Source organism: Xiphophorus hellerii, chromosome 19 (genome assembly GCF_003331165.1).
Source record: "Xiphophorus hellerii strain 12219 chromosome 19, Xiphophorus_hellerii-4.1, whole genome shotgun sequence".
NCBI lineage: Eukaryota > Metazoa > Chordata > Actinopteri > Cyprinodontiformes > Poeciliidae > Xiphophorus > Xiphophorus hellerii.
The window spans coordinates 13,069,104-13,091,961 of NC_045690.1; the positions used below are offsets into that span (position 1 = coordinate 13,069,104).

General features: G+C 37.2%; 1 protein-coding gene across 5 annotated transcripts; it reads left to right on the forward strand.

Annotated features, from left to right (window-relative positions):
• On the forward strand, nucleotides 1-22,575 carry aspg (asparaginase homolog (S. cerevisiae)). 5 transcript variants are annotated; one of them, XM_032547317.1, is made up of 19 exons: nucleotides 1-438; nucleotides 5,797-5,923; nucleotides 6,131-6,157; nucleotides 8,945-9,056; nucleotides 9,705-9,830; nucleotides 9,913-9,996; nucleotides 11,241-11,367; nucleotides 11,452-11,564; nucleotides 12,669-12,854; nucleotides 13,360-13,473; nucleotides 13,572-13,691; nucleotides 14,862-14,957; nucleotides 16,009-16,172; nucleotides 19,079-19,165; nucleotides 19,597-19,696; nucleotides 19,779-19,844; nucleotides 19,958-20,017; nucleotides 20,988-21,140; nucleotides 21,772-22,575. In XM_032547317.1, the coding sequence occupies exons 1-18, from the start codon at nucleotides 204-206 to the stop codon at nucleotides 21,030-21,032; spliced, it is 1,989 nt and encodes a 662-aa protein (XP_032403208.1). In that variant the 5' UTR covers nucleotides 1-203; the 3' UTR covers nucleotides 21,033-21,140; nucleotides 21,772-22,575. The 5 variants fall into 5 exon arrangements, with proteins under 5 accessions (XP_032403208.1, XP_032403206.1, XP_032403207.1 ...); XM_032547315.1 differs by lacking the exon at nucleotides 6,131-6,157 and adding an exon at nucleotides 6,466-6,501; XM_032547316.1 differs by lacking the exon at nucleotides 6,131-6,157 and adding an exon at nucleotides 6,466-6,501 and having other exon boundaries at nucleotides 19,958-20,014.
• The last annotated feature ends 283 nt before the right edge of the window (nucleotides 22,576-22,858 follow it).

Below are 22,858 nucleotides of genomic sequence, written 5' to 3' on the forward strand. Positions count from 1 at the left end.
TGATGACGTCAGAATTGATTACCATCCTAGTCTATCACATCTCTGTGAATTATAGCAGCGAAACTAAACATCATTAAAATAATCGGTCCGCCCGGTTTGCATTGGAATCCGCGGCTCGCGAGGCAGGGCTCTGACGTTTACTGCAAGACCCCTCATCAGCTTCAACGGGCGGATTTAAAGGGGCAGCGCCACTTTAAGGCATCATGGCGGAATACAGTCGACCTAACACGCTCGGTCGGGCTCTGTCTCATCCGACTCTTATAGAAACAAACGATGTTTCTCCGTCTAACGTCCAGCTTCACCCAAGCCGAAGGAGAAAGCTGTCCAGCTACAGCTCGGTGGAAAACCTCGACTTGGTGACTTCACCTTGCGGGAATGAGTCGCGGGTCCTGGTGATAAACACCGGGGGGACCATCGGGATGACGCTGCATGATAAAGGTATATGTGATGGACTGGGCTCCCAGTTACTTTTAACTTTACTTTTAAGTTTCGCAGTGTCTGTCTGAAGCCCACATCTGTAGCAAATAACTCAACATATACATAGGCTGGTCTGTCACATGTTGCTGGGAACATGATGCGAGGATTACGCTGTGCTTCATAACAACTTACACGTGGATCCTAAAATAGACACACGAGAAGGAACGCTTAAAATAAAAATTAATCGAAGTAAAAATTGACATTTGTAAATATATTTTCTACCTCAAACGAAAATAATACGAAACGTATTTGTTTGTAATAAAGTCGTATTCATTTGGAGCAGTTCTTTATTAGGGGTGAATTTTACGGTGAATTGAAGTTTGTAGACCTCAGAGAATGGTGGCACCTTTTTTCCAGGATACAGTTGGAACAACATCACCCTTCGTAAATCAATAACCTCATGCTGACATGTATTGTGCAACATGCAGAGATGCAGAATAACATTTAAAGGTCCCTATAAGCTCAGGCACCTATTTTCCCTGTTATTCATTATTGTTGGCCAAACTGCATGGACTCCATCATTGTGAGGCTGGATAATTTAGGTTAGCCTTTAACTATAATATCTGATAGAAGAACAGAAAATTACTAAACTATAAAAGTAAGCTTCAAAAGAAAATATAATTAGTTCTTGGGGGCCAGCATAATCTAGGCTTTTAAACAAGATGGAGAAATTGCAGGTAGTAATCTAGACTTGATTTGCATGATTTTATTTGACTTGAAAATAATGCATGATTTGCATTTGTAACGTACATTTGAAGTACTGTTTGAAATTATCTCAGACAGTACTTCAAATGGGTTTTGTACATGTGAAATTTACATCTTTCTTTGTCCCACAATACTTAAAAGAATTAATTTATGACAATTTCTATGACTTAACCTCATAATTAAGGTTTGTTTAAATTTGTTCTTTCAGTTTGGATTAAAACAAACACTTTAAAATTGGATTGTTTAAAACTCTACAGTGACCATTTTCAAAACTGTTCCATACAAAAAGTGTGATAGTTGCGTTCTCATCACGCTTCTCTAACTTACCTCCATTCTGTTCTTTATGCAAATGTCGCAGTTTGAGTTAACTATTTGCTCTAAATTGTTTATTTTGAACATGTAAAAACAAATTTTCAATAAAATAACTACTGTAAATATAATTGTATTATAAATAGATACATTTTTCTCCAGGTTTTGCATCACACATCTCAACTGGGCAATCCGTCTGAGTGCTCTTGTTCTCCTTTCGCTTGAAGGACAAGGTTACTGACATCTCTGGGCTATGGGCGATGATTCTTCCATCCACCATGTGAGCTCTGATTGCCCTGGTGCCATCTTCGTAGTTTATCCATAATTTCTCTATAAGTGGGCAATGTACCCCATCAGGGTGTTTTGTTATGGAGAGGGTAGAGGCAGAACTTGAAAAAGCCGAAGACCAAAAAACTTTATATCTGCACTCTAGGCGGAAACAGAAGTTTAGTGCCACCATTGGCAGAGAATCCCAGCCTCCTTTCAAGATGATGGCGTCGGCCCATGGTTCCTTAAAAATGTTACGGAAACAGTCATTGCACCAGTTTGATGGGCCCACTTTCCATTGATATCCATTTGACTTCGCTGGGATACGACAGATGCAGCAGGTTGATTCACTCTAAAAAGAAGTAAACGCATAGTTTGAACACATACGAAACAGGCAATAAGCTACAGCAATTTGCTGGCCTCAGTGCGTTGGTTGTTGGTTGAAAAACTATTGGGATATGGATGAGGGCCTGTTGGAATTTGGTTCTCCATCAGTTGGTAGGGAGAAGGAAATAACAGTTGGATTTTAATAGGTTTTCTGTAGATGCCTCACTCATTTGAATCAGGTGTTATTACTTTGGGGAAAAATGTACCTCATGTGTTCTAGTTAAGAAGTTGAAATTTCAACATGGCGATATGGCAGGTCGATTTAACATAAAATCAGTTTCATCACACTTACCGTAGCTTCTAGATATCTGAAATTGGTTCATGTTGTGTTATTAAAATTAAGATATTTCTAATTATATTTGGACTACACATAATACCTATTTATGATAACTCTAATTACATTGTGACTAGCATAAATTTTGTCAGATCTATGCCATAAATTTTCATGGAAGCTTTAATTCAAGATATTTGCAATTTCAGTAATTAGACAAACTTTTATTTCAGGTAAACAATTAAATTATGACTAGTCATGAATTAAATAAAGCAAATAATGATTAGGTGAAACTAAATTAGATATGGTGCATTTTTATTTACATGTGTCTCTGTTCCAGGACTCCTGATTCAAATGATTGCATGATCTCCTCTGTTGCCATCAAATACTGCAGAAGCCTTTTATTCACCTATTTATTTATTTTAGGTGTTTAAAAGCAACGAGACACCTAAAACATTCAGGGCTGGGGTGCTTGAGGACCAGATTGGAGAACCACTGGTATACAGGAAACGCCTTCCTCTTTCTGCGTAGCAGCTGTTCTCAACAGTCACCATAGTTAATTGTTTACAAACTTTTGGGATATTAAAACTTTTAAGCCTTTTGAATATAAGCGTCCCAGATTTTTTACTATAGCTCAGCAAATAATGAATGTCCAAACTTGTCCCATATTAGCTCAACTTTAACACCATATAGCCCATAGTTTACCAAAAACAAAAGCTAAATAAAGAAAATCAATTACGATGAAATACCTTTCTTTAGTTCTCAAGCTTTAAAATCAAGTTATTTGATAGATAGAACAATTCATACCATCTTGACTGGAAATGGTCTTTTTCCTGCATTGACCGTATAATCCTGCAATAGGTGAAGACCACAGTAATCCCTAAAGTTTGTAAAAACTAAAAAACAGCCTAAAATTATTGATCCTAAAAATTTACGAACACAGTCTCGTTCAAGATGCCTTGTGATTCAAAGAGCGCTGTGCACAGTACTTTTAAGTTGGAGCCTACAGTATATGGCAGTGTTAATAAAATCGCTTTCAATTACGGCAGGCTGTTTTGTCGGTTTTAAAATCGGTTTTGTCTGCCTATCCATAATTACATTAGATATCTAAAAATGCATTTGACTAATGTGGTGGAATATTTTATTATTAGGCATCACATTATAACTGATCTGATGGTTATGCTGTGTTATGTCTTTATTTTAAGTGTTTATGAACTCTCACCAAATGAACCTGTTTGGGTTACACACACATGTTGGAAGATTTTTTTCTGCAGCTGCAGCCAGATTGTCACTCCACTGTTTTGGATTTCTTGTCCTTGGTATGAAAATGATGTGTTGACTCTGTCTGACAGACCTTTCATTCAGAGTGTTTACTCTGACTTGTTTATTATTGATTGTCTTGTAAGACAATCAATAATATTTTGCATAATAAAATCCAAACCTACATGACCCTTCCTGAAAAAGTGCCTGCCTCCCAAAACCTAAAAACTGACAACAACCACAATCAAGAGTTTGTGATAAAAAGGAATTTTGGCTCACTCATCTTTGCAGAATTGTTATAATTTAGCCACAGTGGAGGGATTTCGAGCATGACTGGCCCTTTTAAGGTCCTGCAACAACATCTTAATAGGATTCAGGTCAGGACTTTGACTGGGCCACTCCAAAGTGTTAATTTATTTTCAGCCATTCAGAGGTTGACTTGCTGGTGTGTTTTGAATCACTGTCCAGCTGTAGAAGCCTAAGTTTGTTTCAGCTTGAGGTCACGAACAGATGCCTGGACATTCTCCTGCAGGATTTTTTGGTAAATGGCAAAATTCACGGTTTATCAAAATAACTGAGATTTGACACATTCCTCTTTTTCAATTAAAAGACTTAACAGTAGGATGATATTTCAAGTACCATTAATGAGAAGATACTCTGCTGTTTTTTTTTGTATATAAGCCTTGAGTAAAAATTATCAGGAGATTCTAAAAATCTTAAAAAGGGGAAATGATGCCTCAGACCAATGAGTCTCCATGGCGACGGGGCATTGAGAAAGTTGGGGTTCCTGGACTGTTGAAGGAAGAGTACAGATAATTTGGGGAAGTATTTGTGTGTGTGTGTGTACTTTAAGAGGAAGCATCCCTATCATGTTTCATAAATAAATATTATTTACTTATTCTTCATAATGAATAATCAGGAAGTTTTATTTTTTCCAGAGTAATGCAAACAAAGAAAGTAATAATTTTAACAGTCGTCAAGATTCTTTCTTTCTTGAAGAAGTGTTTTATGAGGAAACAGTGAAGGACTGTGATTATCTATTGCAGTGTTATAGGGATATGAGACCCCAGAGTGAGGAAAGAAATGGTCCAAACAGACTAGTGTGTGATGCAATATGCACTTTGTATGACTCTGTTTCAAAATCTAAACACTTGGCAAGGTCCTTAAGTTTAATAACAAATCACACAATTTTCTGCTTATTTGGTCAGCATTTTATACAGATGACACAAAATAATGTTAAAGTTGAATTAATTTAATTCAACATATTATGAAAGAAAAATCCCTTTATGTTATGGAAACACAGCCAATCATCTTCATATGATAAAAACCTCAGGTTTTTAAGAAAATGGCAGCTTATCAATTTGTTAGTTGAACAATAAGATCGATCAACTTTAGATTACCTGATTAATCGATAACCTGTATCCCTAGTATGATGTTTCTGAAATGCAGTGTTGCTTTATGGCAGTTGTAATGAGACAAACACCTTCCAAAGCATTCAGCTTTTGCCAGTCTTGAAAATCATCAAGAAGTGTTCTGGCAAAGTCATTTTCTTTGGATCTCAACATAAAGTGGGGTGGCGGAATCACTTTTCCATTCACGGTTTAATTTTTTTCCTCTCTCAAAAATAAACACCTTCATTTAAAAACTGCATTTTGTGGTTACTTGTGTTGTTTTTCATTTATATTTCAATTGGTTTGATCTTGTGAAAGACTTAAGTGAGACAAACATAAAAATAAAAGGAAATTAGGAAGGCAGCAAACATTTTTCACACCATAATGTTCTCTGATTACCTTGCTCTTCCTGTGGTGTTTACTCTGGATGAAAGAGCCCAGCACTGCACAACTTTATATGTCGTCAAAATAAATTACACTGACTTGTGAAAATTAATACAAACTCCAGCTTATTTCCTTGGGCTGCCTACAAATAAACCTGGGTGATGTAAATAGCTAAAAAAAAGTCCTGTTAAGATAAAAAAAAATTGTGTTCATGTAATTTCTTAGGTTTACCTCTAGGGTTCAGTATGAGACTGTTATTGTTGTGTTATTGACAATGGCAAATCCCTCTTTAAAAAAGCAGTACAAAGAATAAGTTACAACATTTATTATTTTTTTCTTTTACAGGTTATGCCCCTACAGCCAATGCCCTTGTGGAGAGTCTGCGCAAGCTGCCCATCCTACACGATGAATTTTATGCCCATCAAACCTGCCTGTATGAGTACTACAGATTGGAGAACACGCTGGTTCTGCCGTAAGTTCAACAACAGTTAGCATGTAGCCATAACTCATGCTCTTAAATATAAACTTTTGAAGGCCACTTTGTGTACTATAGCTGAATTTACAATAGAAACCACATAACTGTGTTTTATAGATTATTGTTAGTTTTATAAAAAAGTATTTGAATTTGAAAAAAGTTGAATAATGGACACATTTTCTAAATTGTTTTAATCTGAGCCAGGGAAAAACCCAGTGAGCATCTTGTAAGGTTGGTGCTATTGTTTTTCACTAGAAGAATTATCATCTACTGTATGCTTAATTTTCTTGTAAATTATTTTTGTTAATTCCATTAATTTGCTTTGTATGACACAGTTTAAAGATGATCTAATATTGTTGGATTTTTAACTAACATTTTGTTTATTCCTAAAATGTAGCAATTTTATATAATTTGCTCTCTTAACCTCCTTATTTCATCTATTTTTGACCCAAACTTAGAACATTTTTTTTGTAGTAAACTGTTCCTTTAACGCTCAGATTCCTTTTAATGACTCTAACCTGCATTTGTCACCTCAACAGAAAGCCAACGCCCCAGTCCGATCTCCAGTTCCCTCGGTGCTGTAAAACTGAAAGCATGACACATGCTTGACAGTATTTTTATTTCTCTGCCTATGGTGTGCTGACCAGAGAATGGCGTCAAATAAATGTTGGCTTGAATATTCTTAATGCCCTCCATTGAGCTAATGTGTGCTCGGTTTCCTGTAATTCAGGTGCTCTAAAGTGTGAACGATAATAACCTGGGCTGAGATAATCTAATGTTCTTTGGAGCATCAGTTTGTAAAGGCCAAACAACAATTTGCTGATCAGCATGTTTGATAGAGTTTGTCTTATTGTCCTGCCCACATGCAGCACATTAATGAGAATGGACTGAGCTCCAAGCTGATTAACAACTTTTTACAGTTTTTGCGTCCTGTCAGTGGAAGTTTATGAAGGTGCATCTCATTGAGTTAGAGTTTAATAAAAAAAAAAAGTAAAAAAAACTTTATTCAATAATTACACCCAGAAAGTAATTTTATTTACACACAGTGATATATTTCAAGTCTTATTTTTGGTAAATTTCATGATGATTATTTTGATGTCTTACAAAATTTAAATATTACCATACATTGATTAAAAAATTAGTCATGTTATGGCCTAATAGCCAATGTGTTGGGAACTGAAACTGACAGGTTCTTACAGTCTTTCATCCAAAGCTTATTGATAGAAAGTTTACTTAAAGAAAAAGGTGTGGTAGAAATTTAAAATTTGTTTAATTATTGGGAGGACTGACAAGGATTAGACTGACTGGAGCGACACACAGATATATATCCAAGATATAGTGACAACTGTCGGAGTCCTTGTGTTTCAAGCAGTGCTGAACAATGCTAAGTCTTAATGCATGAAATTAAAATAAGTAATTGCTTTTATGTCTCATTTTGTGTGAAAAGAATCTATACAATATAGATAGGCCAAAAATTGGTACATTTAGGTTTAGATTTGCACTTTTTTCTTCAGACTGCAAGTAAAACTAATGTCATGAGTCAGTTCGGCAAAAGTTTTAATCTAAAAGTGGATGGAGAGAGTCAAAGATTATTGTGCACACAGAGACTTTCCAACGTCACACTGTGAGGACATTACCTAAATTAATGAAAATATTAGTGAAACTGAAAACATGTAAAAAGCTGATCCGCCGATGATTTTAGTCAGGTAATTTTTTAATCATATCTAAATGAAAACAGAGAAATTATATATATATATTTTACATTGTTTTACCTGTGTTATTTCCTATTAGCAACAAACCTTTTGCTTGAGGGGAAATAATTGAAATCTAACCCTTCACTTGGTCTGAATAGTTTTGTTCTTAACAATACATGTTTTTTTTTAATCAAATGAATTAATAAAGTAACATTTTATTTGTGAGCCAGTATTAACTGTATTAATTAGATCTATGCAAACTTAGACCATCCTTATTCAACCCCCAACACCATTCATAAAAATGCACACAAACAACACACACATTTATTATTCTTTAACTATTAGGCCTCCTAGCACGGGTATGCTAATGTGTAGCTTTGATGCACCTCAGGCCAGAAAGATGAATAATTTGGGATTTGAATAGTGTTTTCTTCTGCTACTTCAGCTCTCAGATTATCAACAACATATGTCACAGGGTTGTGTGTGGATGAGAGGCTAATTGGAAGAGTGTTAGTGAAGACCCCTGGTTGGATGGGCTGAGGCCCGCCTGCTCTTCCCCCTGCTGTTCCTTTCAGCTCCTATCTCCATGGGATAAGGCTGCCCATGATAATGTGGGGGTGGGAGACAGGGAGTCACACCCTGGTTTTTTAAACAAAAAAAAAAAAGAGATTAGCGGGGAAAACAAAAAAAAAAGAGATTAGCGGGGAAATCTTTCAGTCACTCACGAGGCTGTCACGCTGTTTTACATGTGAGTGTTGCAGGTGGGGCTCTTTAGGTTGAAAGGTGACGTGAGACTCTCCAGCCTCATGAATGAGAAAACATATTTTTCCCCTGTAATCATATATAAATTACCAAGAATGTACCATTAGCTGTGTCCCTTTAAACTTGTTGTTTTGCTGAAGTTAAATAAGTAGTGTTAACAAAACCTAGGCCTGAGAGTTCGAACCTTGCGTTCTCCATAACCCGCATGACAACACACCTTGATTTTCCACCTGCAGGATTCATTGTCTGTGTTTGAAACAGGTTTTGGCAGCTTTCTGTGGAGAAGGAAAGGCCCAGCTAAAAAAACACTGTCTCTTCCCCAACTCTTTTGTTTATTAGTAGCCATTTCTACTTCTTTAAACTTACTTTCTTTTGTTAATCAGAACTTAAATACAAAAAAGATCAGCATGAACATTAATAATAGTTTATCATGTCATATTTAAATATTTGCCTTAACACTGTGTTTATGTTTTGTGTTGTGAATGTTTTTGCACTAACTCCACTTACACCTGAGCTTATTGACTTGCTGAATATTACGTTTATAAACTGTTTTCCTTCTAAGGCCGAGTAAATTAAATAAGAGGATAATCTACACGATCCTGGAGTACAGTCCTCTGCTCGACTCCTCCAACATGACCACAGATGACTGGGGCCGCATTGGAAAAGACATTGAGGTACATTTAGAGGTTTATCTTGTCAAATTAGATTATCAGCAAAATGTTGAAAATGAAAACTCATATTATATAAGGCACACGTGAAGTGATATATTTTAAGTGTTTATTTTTGTTAATTTATTGATTAACCTGCACTACAGCTAATGAAAACCCTAAATTCACTTTCTCAGCAAATTAGAATATTACATAAGCTCAATAAAAATACATTTTTAACAGAAGATCTGTCATTTTACTGCATAATATATGAACCCTTATTTGCTATAACAATTTGCCACATTGGTTGACAAGATTCTTGAGGATGTGGTTATCCCTGTGGGTTCTTCACCACACTTTTTCTTTTATTAAGCTTTTCATTAATATGATTGGATATTATTAACACTGTATTAATAGCCAGCTCCTTTAGCAACAACCTTTTGTGACGTACCTTCCTTGTGTCAATAATTTTACTGTGAGAAGTAAATTTATATAATCATTTTTTCGAACCAATACACTAAAATAAATAACCTTTTTGATGATAATTAAAATGTATTGTCTTTATTTTAGGGCAGTTTTTTTCTAGGTCATAATAGATAAAAGGATATAAAAATAAACATTGAATTTTAACTTCAGCTCTCATTGTGTGCTCTGTCTTAATTTTTTTGACCCCAGAAAAACTATGAAAAGTTTGATGGGTTTGTGATTCTTCACGGCACAGACACTATGGCTTACACAGCCTCTGCTTTGTCCTTCATGTGTGAGCATTTGGGAAAACCAATCGTTCTCACCGGCTCTCAGGTAAAACTTGTCTTCAAGAGTTTAACCAACCAGTTTATGAAACATGGCTGCTAAATTTGACGTGTATACTTTCTGTATTTAGGTGCCGATCTATGAGTTGAGGAATGATGGCAGAGACAACTTGCTGGGAGCGCTGCTGATCGCCGGCCAGTTTGTCATTCCTGAGGTTTGAAAAGCCTCTATAGTTTTAAATTATTTGATAACTTGGCTTTATTTCTGAACCAAACATGAGAATTCGCAGTGACTCAATGTTTTAGTCACTTAACTGTTAATTTTCCGTTACTGAATTAATGTCTAAATTAATTAAATGTACAATGTGATTTGCAGAGAGAATACATCACGTACCTCAGAGATGGGTGTGGAAGGAATGCTTTCTAATGACCGGGAGTGTTTCGCAATAGTTAACAGAACAGGAAAAGCACCTGACTCTGTTCATCGTACGCTCTGCAGAAGATTAGCAGGAATGATACCTTGTCAGGGCCGAGCGTTTCAAACTGAGCAGCTTTTTTCATTTAATCTAAACACTTTAAAACACTTATTGTAAAGAATATACCATCGAATCTACTTAGAAATTATCCAACATATGTGAACCTGAATTTTACATCAGGTGAATTTTTTTTAGTTTTTGAGTAGCTTTATGTGGTGGAAATCTGCATGATCAACAATATTTGTTCCCATTTTACAAATGATACTCATTTGTATTCACCCACAGTACCATGCTGCCAGCCTGCCACAACCATGTTTCACCAATGGCATTCACAAGGTTTTGTGAAGTTAGTTTTTGTCACTTTTAGTTTTGGATGTAGACCAAAAAGTTCAGTTTTAGTCTCATGGAACCAGAGGAAATTTTTCTGCAGTCCAGATTTCTTCTGGCATTTTTCAATAAAAGCCACATTTGTGTAAGACTCATCGATTCCCTGGTGACAGACTGTTCCACCTGAGCTGTGAATCTCTTGGCTTCTTTCTTAATTATTACTCTTCTGCCTGTCAGTTTAAGTTGGCAGCTGTCTCATTGCAGGTTTGCAGTTGTACCATACACTAGATTTTATTTCAACGTATCAGATTAAAAGAAGCCACATCAGATTTCTCAGACCTTCCTGTCAAAACGTTTGAAACCCGCGCATTTCTTCCATAACTTGACTACGATGTACTATGTTGTCTTGATTTGTCACATTAAATCTCAATAAAATGTGCAGAAGTTTGTGGTTGTAACAAAATGAAAAGAAAAACGACCTTTGAATACTTTAGCAAGGTTCTGTGTTTCTGGTATTTATTTCCTCCAATGGTCTACTTTTTGACATTTGTCTAAAAATGCAAGTAAGTCATCAAAAAAAAAGTAAGACAGAAAATGTAGAAACTGATTCGATCTGCAACAAATTTTGGTCATGAACTAGATCTCTTCTTTTTCAGGTTTGCTTGTATTTCTACAACAAGCTCTACAGAGGAAATCGTGTTACTAAGGTGGACGCCGGCAGTTTCAATGCGTTCACTTCTCCCAATTTGCCTCCTTTAGCAACCGCTGAAGTGGATTTTAAAAGTTAGTCATAGATAAAATTCTTCTGCATACTGAAGATGTGTAATTTTTTCTGTGGCTGAAGCAATTTAATTATTTTTGTTTTAGTTAACTGGGATACGGTGTGGAGGGCAAACACCACGGCAAAGTTTCAAGTCAGAACGGAGCTGAACAGGAACGTGGGTCTGCTCAGGTTGTTCCCAGGAATCACTGCATCAACAGTAAGAAAATAAGATTTCTGTCTTACTGGTGGGACCGTGGTGGCGATTCTCACTGCTATGTAAGAATCCTCTCTTCCTCTCTTTTGACTAAAATTTGTCAATTAATACAACTTTATGTCTTTTTTTTTACCCCCTTTTTTTTTTACCAGTTTCAGTTTGGACCTTTGTCATAAATCTAAACTCTAACAATAACATTAACAGAGTTACAAGAGTTTGGCAAATAAAGCAATGCCTGCTCAAAATTAAGTTTGATTAAAATTGAATTGATTCACACATAAAATTCAAATGTTTTCTGAATAAAGGTAAAGCCCTCTTTTTGTCAAACTGCAATAAAATACAGTTACTTTTATGTAATTACCTTTCCGCTGTTACTTTATCTGTTCTTGTAAACTGCAGTTCGAGTTCTGGCCAGAAAAAGATGAGAGAAAGTTATGGCCCATGTCCAATTACCCTGTAAGGAGGGAGGAATGCCGCTGATACCGTCCAATTTAGCTGAGCTTCCCCCTGCAGAACCTGCGGGGATGGTTCTCCTTTACTGTCTCAATCTGCTCCCTCTACCCATCTCTGCTATCAAGGCTTTCTTACCACGTTTAAAGGCCTTTATGAGGCACCGTTTTGATTAGTCTCCAGGCGGCTTCTGCCTATTCACCATCCCTGCTGTATGGAAGCGTGTTTTGAGGTCTGTGTCAGACCTTTCTTGTCAAACTACTAATTATACTCAAAAATACTGACTGAACTCCGAACTTTAAATGTCACCTTCCCCTCACACTGCTATTTGCCAAGTGACTTTATTTTCACTAATGGCTTCAGATTAATTGCTCTCCTTTCTGCCGTTGAAGTCATCTGCTGTTCTAGTCGTATGCCACGGTTAATGATGTGCTATAGGGCCTCCGAGTGCCTGCCAGCCAACCGGTGATTGAGATACTGGTTTTAGAGAAGGCACCAGATGGGCTTTTAGTAGAGGGAATGGTCCCATGCATAAGAGTAAAAAGCACTGCAGGAAAAATAACACGGAATACTAATTTCTCAATTTGATGCTATGCAGTTGATGCGGTCGTAAATGCGGGCTGTTTTCAACTCGAGCCGGCTCACATCTGTCTCCAGGTCAGGGCTTTCCTGCAGCCGCCCATGCAGGGCGTCGTCCTGGAAACCTATGGCAGTGGGAACGCACCCGATAACCGCCCTGATCTTCTGGAGGAGTTGAGTAAGGCCACCGACGCTGGTGTCATCATGGTTAACTGCACCCAGTGTCTGAGGGGGACAGTCTCAGCCTCTTACGCCACTGGAAGGGTACGGGAGTTTATTTAATGATAATTATAACAATATGCACTTGCAATATAATTGTTTAATATTGATGTGACTTGCTCATGTTTTTATTTTTATTTTTCTGTGAGTGTGGTATTCATATCACTGTAAAACTAGCATATTGGTCTTTAAAATTTCTAACAATCATCTACTGCTGTGGAAGTCCAACTTCACATATACAAATTCAAAGATATATTGCTTTGAATTCATTATGTATTAAAAAAATATTTCATATTTCCTGTGCTACAGTCTTTCATTAAAAACAAATATTTATGTCTCGTTAAACAGACACATATAACTGATGACCTACTCATCATAAATTTCATTTAAGAAATTTGAATTTTATTTCATGCATGTCGTTCCACATCTGTTTAAGTGATTACATACATAAACACAGATTTAACTTTTCATCCAAGAAGTTTTTTTTTTTTTTTGCAAGTGATTATTATACAATCTGCACTGCAAGTGACTAGTTCATCTGACTTTTCAGGTATTGATGGATGCCGGTCTGTTAGCTGGAGGTGACATGACCCCTGAGGCTGCCTTGTCAAAACTGTCCTATGTTCTGGCTAAGAAAGAGCTCACTCTAGATGCTCAGAAAAAGGTTATTTGCTCAAAAGGCTTCATTTTGTTTGGTGTTGATGTGAACTTTTCAAAGCAGGAATGTCATAAAAGTAAAAACTATTTTGTCCTCACGTCCAGATGATGGCTCAAAACCTGCGAGGTGAGATGAGTGCCGACCTCGATGGAGCCAAACTGTGTTTGAGCGACAGCAGGTTCATCCAGGTCATTGCCAAGTCTCTGAGCGTTAGCTGCAAAGAGGTAGGCAGACAGACACCCACGCACGTGTTTCAACCCCCACAACAGCTAAACAGGATTTTCAGCAAACCAGTTGATAACAGGACAATCAGGTCCTAAGTTCTTACACTTGTCTTTGTGTTCGTTTGTTCATTTAGATTCTCAGGAAAGCTCAGTGGGGCTTGTGTCCTTCCAGTTTTCCGTTCAAGGCTTAATGTCACATTAAAACATTGACATGTTACATGAAATAAATACTGTCTGTTAGAATTGTTATCAAACTGTAGAAAAGTCTGTGCAGCTCTTGATATACAGTACAGACCAAAAGTTTGGACACAACTGTTTGTGTGACACAACTGTGACACACAAAAGTTGTGTCCAAAGTTGTTTGGACACAACTTTTGGTCTGTACTCAGTTCAGACCAAAAGTTTGGACACGCCTTCTCATTGAATTCAATGAGAAGGCGTGTCCAAACTTTTGGTCTGTACTGTATTTCTGGAGGAAGGATGAAAGTATTAATACCTCATGAACTTTTTTCATGTATCATCCTGTTAAAACCACAAAGTGTTTGATTGGGATGTTATATGGTAACCGAACACAAAGTAGTGCATAGTTGTGAAGTGGAAGACAAAACGTGTAAGGTTCTCCTTTCAATTGGACAACAACCCTAAGCATAAAAAATTAAAACTATGTACCATTTTCCTTCCACTTTGCTGTTATAGACTAATTTGTGCCGGTCTGTTTAAGAAAATCTCAATAAAATACATTTTGGTTTGTAGTAATGATGAAAGTTTTTCACAGTATTTTGTAGTATTTGATGCAAAACAAATAAAGGTGAGGATAGAAATGATTAAACAATCCAATGCAGTCTTTTGGGGCAATAAGTTGGATGACTTTGACTGCATGCCACTGCCCCACATGCCCCATAAACAAACAAACAAAATACATTTGCAAAGATCAATTTGTGATTTTTTTTTTTAAGGGGCTACTTCATGACACTAGAGATGTAAAGTCATACATTTTTATTGATAAAAGTTGTAAACCCCCCCCCCAAAAAAACACTACTTCTAGCTTTTGGGACTTTGTCATTGGCAGTGTTTAAAATTATTACAATTTACAAACTTTGGAAAGAGGATTTTATCAAGTTCCCTGAAAGACATATTTTTTGATCTCTTACATTTCCTGACATCCAAAAGGAACTGGAAGCCATCCGTGATGCACTGACTCCTTCGCTGGCATGTGCTGCTGCTAAAATTGGGGACACAGAAGCTTTAGTAGCTCTTAAGGAAATGGTAAGCAGCCATTCCCTCTCATTGTGTCATATAAACAAAAACTGTTTGATACACTCTCACTCTATAACCTATACAAGCTATAACCTTGTGCCTTAGCAGAGAGGTTCTGACCTTTCTTATCTTCTCATGTTTGAGTAGCAGGGTCAGTGTCCACAGTTAAAACTCTCACTGATAATTTGCCAAAAAAATCAATGTTACTCTTTTGAGAAAATTGGATGTCCAAGTTCACACAAAGCCAAATGGAATTTGGAAACATACACGTAGGTGTTTTTGTAGCTTTGGTACCAGCTACACTTTTCTGTTAATTCAGCCAAACATTCTGTTGATATAGTTTGTCATCTGTAGAACAATTTATACCTTTTTGTTAGAAATTACTTACCCACATAAAAAATCCCCCTGAAAAACACAAGATTTTATGCCTGTTGTGACATCATATAAGGTATAGGACAACTAAGAAGATATCAAGAAAGGCCTAATAGGAACTATAAGGGATGGCAGGTGTTTGCTAACTCTTATTTAACATGAGTTTAAATGTGGTGGGTAATTCTGAAAGCTAAGAGAGTGTGCACACTTATGCAATCACATCATACTTGTTTTTTGTAATTTTCCCATGTGAAAATTTTCAGCTTGTTTTCAGTTTACAGTTTACACGTTTGCTAAGGAAAGTCAAACCTCTTGCAACTCAAATAGACCCTGAGTCCGTCATGATCTGTGTCGAAATCTGTCAAAAGAAAACAGATTTTAAATCAGAACTAAATACACTGCTGGATAGCATCTTTAAAGCCACTATTTGAAGTTTCAACATATTACATTTCTGAAAATACAGAGGACTGCTAAACTGATGTTTTCTGTCATATTGCTTAAAGCTCTGCATGTAAACCTGATAATTTATTTAGAACGTTAGCCATTTTGCTCATAATAAAGACCAGTCTGTGTGACTGTTGGGTATTTATTTGATTTGGACATTTATGACAGAGACATCAACACACCCCGCACCTGTTTTTACTGTTTTAAACAGCCAACCTGCAGGGCTGATTTTCCTGTGTTTCAGGGCAGCGACTTACGTCTGGGTGACTTTGACGGACGCACACCTCTGCATGTTGCTGCTTGTGAGGGTCACCTCAGACTTGTGCAATACCTGCTCAACCAGGGAGCCTCTGTCCATGCCAAAGATCGCTATGGAGACACACCCCTATGCAACGCCGTCCGCTTCAGGTAAAGCCGCATCGAGCGCTGATGTGTTTGTTTTTAATCTGCTCATTAAGGTTATGAAGTTGCAGATGTATAAACCCCCCCTCTTGGCCATTAGCAACAATTGTCATTCCTCTCAGACCTCAAAGTGTTTTCCTGAAAACATGTTGTTAATAGCTGCTATAGCGGAGATTTCATTAAACGAGCTGCTGAGAGGCAGGGAATTTGGTTCTGCCTAAATGAGGAGAAGGGAAAAGCGTCTGTATTAGTGTGGGGGGGGGGAGTCAGAGGAGAGACTCATAATGGAGTTTAGAGGCCAACAATAATTACAAACTAATTAGGCTAATTGTCATCTGACAGTTTAGAGAGTGTTTATTTTTACACGTGCTTTCTTTTCCCTCTGAAATCTTTTTTGTACGTTTGCCGGTGAAAACCACGCTTCATGTTTCCATGTTGGAGCGATGATTAAGCCTGAGGAGGGAGACGGTGTGTGTCACAGCTATACCATGTTGCTCTTGTCTTACTTTAACGGTTGGCACTGCAAGCGTGGACTTGTTTCCTTTGTGATACTGGAGTGATGCATCGGGCCACAGGGACCTGTCGTTACTGAACACGTCCTAAAGAATGTTGCACGGCTTCTGTCAGCAGATTCCTACCTTAATGGATTCAATGAAACAACTGCAAACAGCCCAACAGAACTGAGATTTGGAGGTGCTGTCTGTATCGCTGATGTATTTGCCACAGAACTTTCACACCACAACCTGACGTCCATATAAGGGAAAGCTAAGAGTTGTACTGACTGAAAGTTTGAAGAACAAATGTGGGGAGTGCCTTAATAACCAGTATTACCAGCTTGCTCCCAGTTTCACCGCTGAAAGATATTAATTTGTTTCTTCTTTTAGTCTCTTTTGTCGTTCCAGGAGTTTCTGTGGTTCTTATATCACACACTCTATAGAATTAACAAATTGCTTTTAGTTATGTTGCCCTGTTGTCTTTAACAATGTTTTTTATGGACATTGGTGCACAAAGGGAAACAGTTGTAGATATTAGGCCTAACTTGCTGTGTCTTGTCACAGTGACTGTCCCTGCAGGTGACTCTTGTGTGGGTGGCTCAACGTGGGGGATAAGGAACCTGTCTTAACATGTCAGACAACAACTACAACCATCACACTAACTCTTAGAACGGCACAATAACATCAGTGTGAGTTCTTAAATGCTGCAGCGCAATATTTGCTTGAAGGAAGTCCAAGTCTAAATATTGCTCAACTGTGAAATGATTTAACGTTACACAAGCACAAAGTGTTTGATTGTCTCTAAGTGGGCGGTTAATTTATAGATTCTTATGAACAAATAAAAATAATTTGCTAAAAAATTAATTCTGTGATTTTTGAACTGACCACAAAAAGGCCGTTATGGTTTTTGAGACTTTATTTGAACCCTTAATGATTTCATCTTTTGTATTTTATCTAAATGTTGCCTAAATAAAATGTGATTCTGAAAAAAAAAGAAGTGCAACATGTTTCCAAATTCAGTTATAAAAACTACTGTTGTAACTCGTATTATTCAGGTTTCTTCAAAAAGTTGTTATACACACTGGTAGTTGTGGGCAGCAAGGATCCACTTCAACAGTCAGTAATACACTGAATTTGAAGAAGCCTCTGACTGAGGACATTCTGGTTGTATGAAGCTAAAATACTAGCAAGGCCAATTCAATGCCTAGGAAAAAATAGACAAGCAGAAACTTTAGATAAAAAGCATTTTTTGACACACTGACGGACATACATATGACATTACAAACATGTTTCAGGGTTAGACATGAAAGAAATCTAAGAGGAACTTTTTTGTCCAAAACTATTAAAGAAAGAGGCAAAAGCCTATGACGGAGTACATAGTACTAGATCATTGTAGATCATTGTAGATCATTGACAAGTGAAATTCCACCAAAAAATAGAAATTTTGATATTCATTTCACATGTTTACAAGAAAAACGTGGCTAGCCTTTGCTGTCGTAAATTTGTGAGGAAGAAAATGTAAATTTTCCATGACTAAAGGCATAATGTTACGATATTAAGACTGGTGTATTCTCCGTCATTGTGAAGTCAGAAACTCAAGATGTTTCCTGAGATTATAGGGTCAGACGTTTGCCACACAAAGTGACAGAGGTCCACTAACACTGAGGTAGAAAAATGTAGGGTATGCACATCTAGATATTTTCCAAAATGTTAGTGGGACAGTCTTTTACTGAACCAGAATGACACGTACCTTGTGCAGACTCGCCATAAAAATCTCAAACACGATCCAGAATAAACACCTGAGGAAGAAACTGCAACATGTTGCATTGAATCTGCACCTCTGAGATGTTAGAGAATATACTAGAGTCAATACATTTCTGCATTAAATTATTAAATATACACATCTTTTTTTTCTTGGAAATATGTGAAATCTCAATGTAGTTATTTTTTTCAATCTGTGTCCGATTTCTCTTTCTTTTATCTATAATGGTTAATATACTCCATCTTAGGTATGTTTTTAAAGTCTCACATTGAATGAAACAGCAAATGAGCTGAGCAGAAGTTAAAAGTTTTTGAAAACTTTAACTTAAGGCATGAAGGCATGAAGTTTTGTCTTTGGTGCCACTAAAGCAAAAAAGCATAGATCTTGCCTTCAATTTTTTTCCCATACACTCCAGCATATTGTTTTAAACTCTGTTGGTAAATTCATATTACAAGTTGGTTAATGTTTTGTAATGCTGGTTAAAAATCTATTTATAGGAACTTATAACTTATATTCCAGTGAGGTGATACCATTTTTAATGAGCTGATATTAAAATTATATGATAGCTTTATAAAATCTCTTTATTGTGCAGCATCACATTAAACTGTGAATTACAGGGAAAGTGTGAATTAAATGAGTGTTTTTGTCTTATTTAGGCACAAGGAAGTGGTGAGGCTGCTGAGGAAGACCGGAGCCCACTTCTCGAGAGAGCAGCTAGAGGAAGCAGGAAGTGAGCTGTGCAGGTCAGACCAACCAGAAAGACGTTTCAGGACTTTACCCACACTGCTCGGTTTTCTGAACCGTCCATGCTGACCCATCCTGCATAGCTGACAGGTCCAACCAGTTGCCCAAGTGTTTCACATGCACTAAGAATGTGACTTAGTTGCATAGTTGTGGACCCAATCTGCATCTCCAAAGCACACAATGCAGACCGGTCTCTGTTATTTATCTACACGTGATACTCAACTGGTTTTGTCAGGACCTATTTTGTATGAGCGCACTTTTCGTGTTCTATCAGTTAAGACGAAACAAAAGCATCTGTTAATCTGTTGATTTGTTCCTCTGATGTGTTGGCTCAGTTTCAGGGAACTCTCTTTCTTCACCCTCTGTTCTTTAAATTTTTGATTTTGCTTTAATAAAAACGTTACGTTGTGTTTGCGCGTCTGTGTGTCAGCCTCGCGGCCAATGGTGATAAAGAGGGCCTTGATATCTGGAGAATCGCCGGGGCAGATCTGACCAGACCAGGCTACGACGGGAAGATGGCCATTGAAGTGGTGGGTTTCAGGGAGACTTGGTCTGCTGTGATAACGCGTGTCAGTTCAGAAAGTCTAATAAATCCCTCTTCTTCTGTCTCAGGCTGAAGCTGCAGGCAGTAAGGACGTGGTGGAGTTTTTAAACTCGTACATGAACAGCAAAACCATGGTAAATGGTTTTCCCATCCTCCTTTAGACTCGTCCAAACCCCGACATGAACCTAAATTAAATCAAACCAACTCCTTATTTCTGCCTATTAATTGCTTGTCTTGTTCATTTCAGCCCATATTTGATGAACTAAATGAATATGATGAATATAATATTGATGATGAGGAGGAGGAGGTAAATGACATGTGGTGAACTTCCCAGTTTGTTGCTCCTTTCCCACAGCGAGCATGGCCTGAGTTGCCCTTCATTCAGGGTGCTTTTTTTGCTGATCCTGTTATTAAAACGCCCGTCCAGATCATCATAGTGACACCAGGTCAAATGATCTGACTCACATTTCAAGAGAAGGAATGAGAGAGGGAAGGAAAACTTTATTGTTCCAGAAACCCCTAAAACATTTTATATTTGCCCTTGTTACAGTTTTATTTTGAATTAGCATGTAGTATCAACACAAAGTAGCACATGGCTGTAATGTGCTGGGAAAGAGATTTTCTACAACTAAAATCTGAAAAGTGTGGCATGCATTTGCATTTAGTAAACCTGAGTCTGTAGAAAACCACTTTTTAAGTCTTTTGGTGCATGTTTCAACCACTTTGGCCATTTAGAAACTGAAATTTCTACTTGATTGAATCTGTAAAGATCAGTTTTCAAGTCCTACCAGATTCGGAGCTGACCTGCTTTCCTGTCCCTTCTGAAGAAAATTATCCCAATAGCAAGATGTGTTTTTTTCCCCTGCCACTTTTCCATAAAGGCCAGATTTGTGTAAATTATTAGTCATAATTTTTTAGCTAAAGTTATTAAGAACTTTTGATGACAGACCAAAGAGCCACTTGAGTCTCTGCAGGTTGCAGACCAATAACCAAGCAAAAAAGCTTTTTATCAGGAATCGGTGTCTTAAAAGTGAAGACTTGTAGCTTTTTCTCTAATTTTATCAGAATAAATAAACACTTGTTTCTTTTAACCAAAACAATGCATTCATGCGTTCATTCTAATCATGTTTGAGCGCTTGTTGGCAAACCCTCGTAGAATCCTGCTCACACTAATCTTACATGTGTGTCAGTGTGTTTGTGGAAATCCTGAATCACTTGTCATCCCTTCTAGTGCTTAGTATTAATCCTTCCTTTTTTCTAATCCTTTACTTTGTCAGAACGGTGCAGCGATCGAGTTCACTGCCAAGCCATCGTTGTTGTGAGCCGACTCTACCTCCGTTCCTGTAAAGTTGTCCTCTACATCCTGTCCATCTTTGTGTTTGCTGTTTGACCTCTTAAATATGAGCACATATCACTTCATCCATTCAAATGTGTTTGAAAATTAGAGGTTGCTTTTGCTGGTGTGACTATGCAGAACACTGTGGTGAGTCGGTCAGAACTCCAAAGAACGCAGAGTCGTACTCCAGTTGATTCAACTCGTACTTGCGGTTTATTTAGGTAATTGTGTGTGGTTCCTGAAATTAGATAGATAGATAGATAGCATTTATTGTCATTGAACAGAATTCAACGAAATTTCCATTGCAGCTTAAACAACAATACAGCGTCAATGTCTGAATAAACTGACTGAAGTAGCATCACACATACTGAATAACTGCACATTTCTACATAAATACACGACTCAAAAAAAATCCACCGTGTATAACTCTTAAGTGTGCACGTGAACAGAGCATGCTATTAATTAAGGGTAAAACTAAAATACTCTGCTAAATAAACAATATTATTAATATGTAACATCACTTACTTGTATTTCCACGCACACACATCAAGGAGTAACAATAAACGGCAAACAGCAAGTTAAAATAAACAAAATGCGAACATAAACTATATTCCCTTTCCACTCTACTCTTTTTTTCTCTCTTTCTTCGTCTGCATGCTGCAGCTGCTCTTAAAGCCGCCCCTTAAAGGCTCAGCATGGCAGTTTGTTATACAGCCTTTTCCACGGTGTTTATATCACCTGAAATGTATCACACTCTGCTGCCTCGGAAAGGAAGTACTACATGTATCTAAGTGTTTGTTGTATATCGTGTTACAATGCTGAATGTTCAAAGTTGTTACTTTTCTGCTCAAAATAACCCCTAAATTAGGGAACTGAAGTGAGTCTCATTGTGAAATAATGTTACCTGCTTGTGAAGCTAAGTATTTTTAATGTTTCCAATGGCAGTGTAAAATCACAGATTTTATTTCTGTAGTTCTTTTATTAGTGAAATTGTAGAAAATATAATGTGAGATGAGATTATGAAAGCAATATTTTATTGAATGTTGTCCACATCAGCCAAAGAGCCTCGCAGCTCCCAAATGCAGCTTATTTTTCCCTTCTTCCTGCTGCTCTACAGGTGTAATAGAAAAAACAAGCTGCAGTTACTCCTCAGACTCATCCAGCCTGTTTCTAGGCTAATTGTCGAACTGGAAGCGTCGCATATCTCGCACCCTGAACCGGAAAGGGGAAGTCCAGACTATTGTGTGAAGCAGATTAAGAGGAAAACCAGTTTCTGTGTTACTTCATGACTTTGTTTAATGTTCTCAGCAATAAAATTATTGTATCTATGGCTTTTCACACCATCCAGTGCTGCTCTAGTTTTTTTAGATTTTTTTTTTATGCACTTCTATTTTTTCACTCATTTTAATAGTCTGGAACATTCTCTCTCACCTCGTTGAATGACATAAGCATTGTAATGAGTTTTGTCTGATAGTAATTTGTTACCTTGTGGGAAGAACAGCAGGAATAAAGCCTTTGATGTAAAGAAATACCTTGTGTGCTTGCTGATGTCTTTCACACACTCGGATAAAACAAAATATGTTGATCCTGTTCAAATATTCCTTTGTTTTGACATGACAGCCACAAGTTGTTTTTTTTTTCTCTGTTTTTTTGTAATGTTGCTTCTAAAATATTTCAGATATAAAAGTATATTCCCTATTTGCTAGAGCAAAACATCAGTACTTCAAAACTGCAATGACCTTTTTTATTTTGATTAAATGTAGTCAAGGTACATTAATTAGTACAGGCCTGTTAACCTAGTGTTTTTGACAG

Bases quoted from the DNA above. Each gene is read 5' to 3' on its own strand.
- aspg (XM_032547315.1), top strand. From the start codon at position 204: ATGGCGGAATACAGTCGACCTAACACGCTCGGTCGGGCTCTGTCTCAT. The intron at 9,997-11,240 runs GTTTGAAAAGCC...CTTCTTTTTCAG, and splicing joins GCCAGTTTGTCATTCCTGAG to GTTTGCTTGTATTTCTACAA. The intron at 20,018-20,987 runs GTAAATGACATG...TTACTTTGTCAG, and splicing joins TTGATGATGAGGAGGAGGAG to AACGGTGCAGCGATCGAGTT.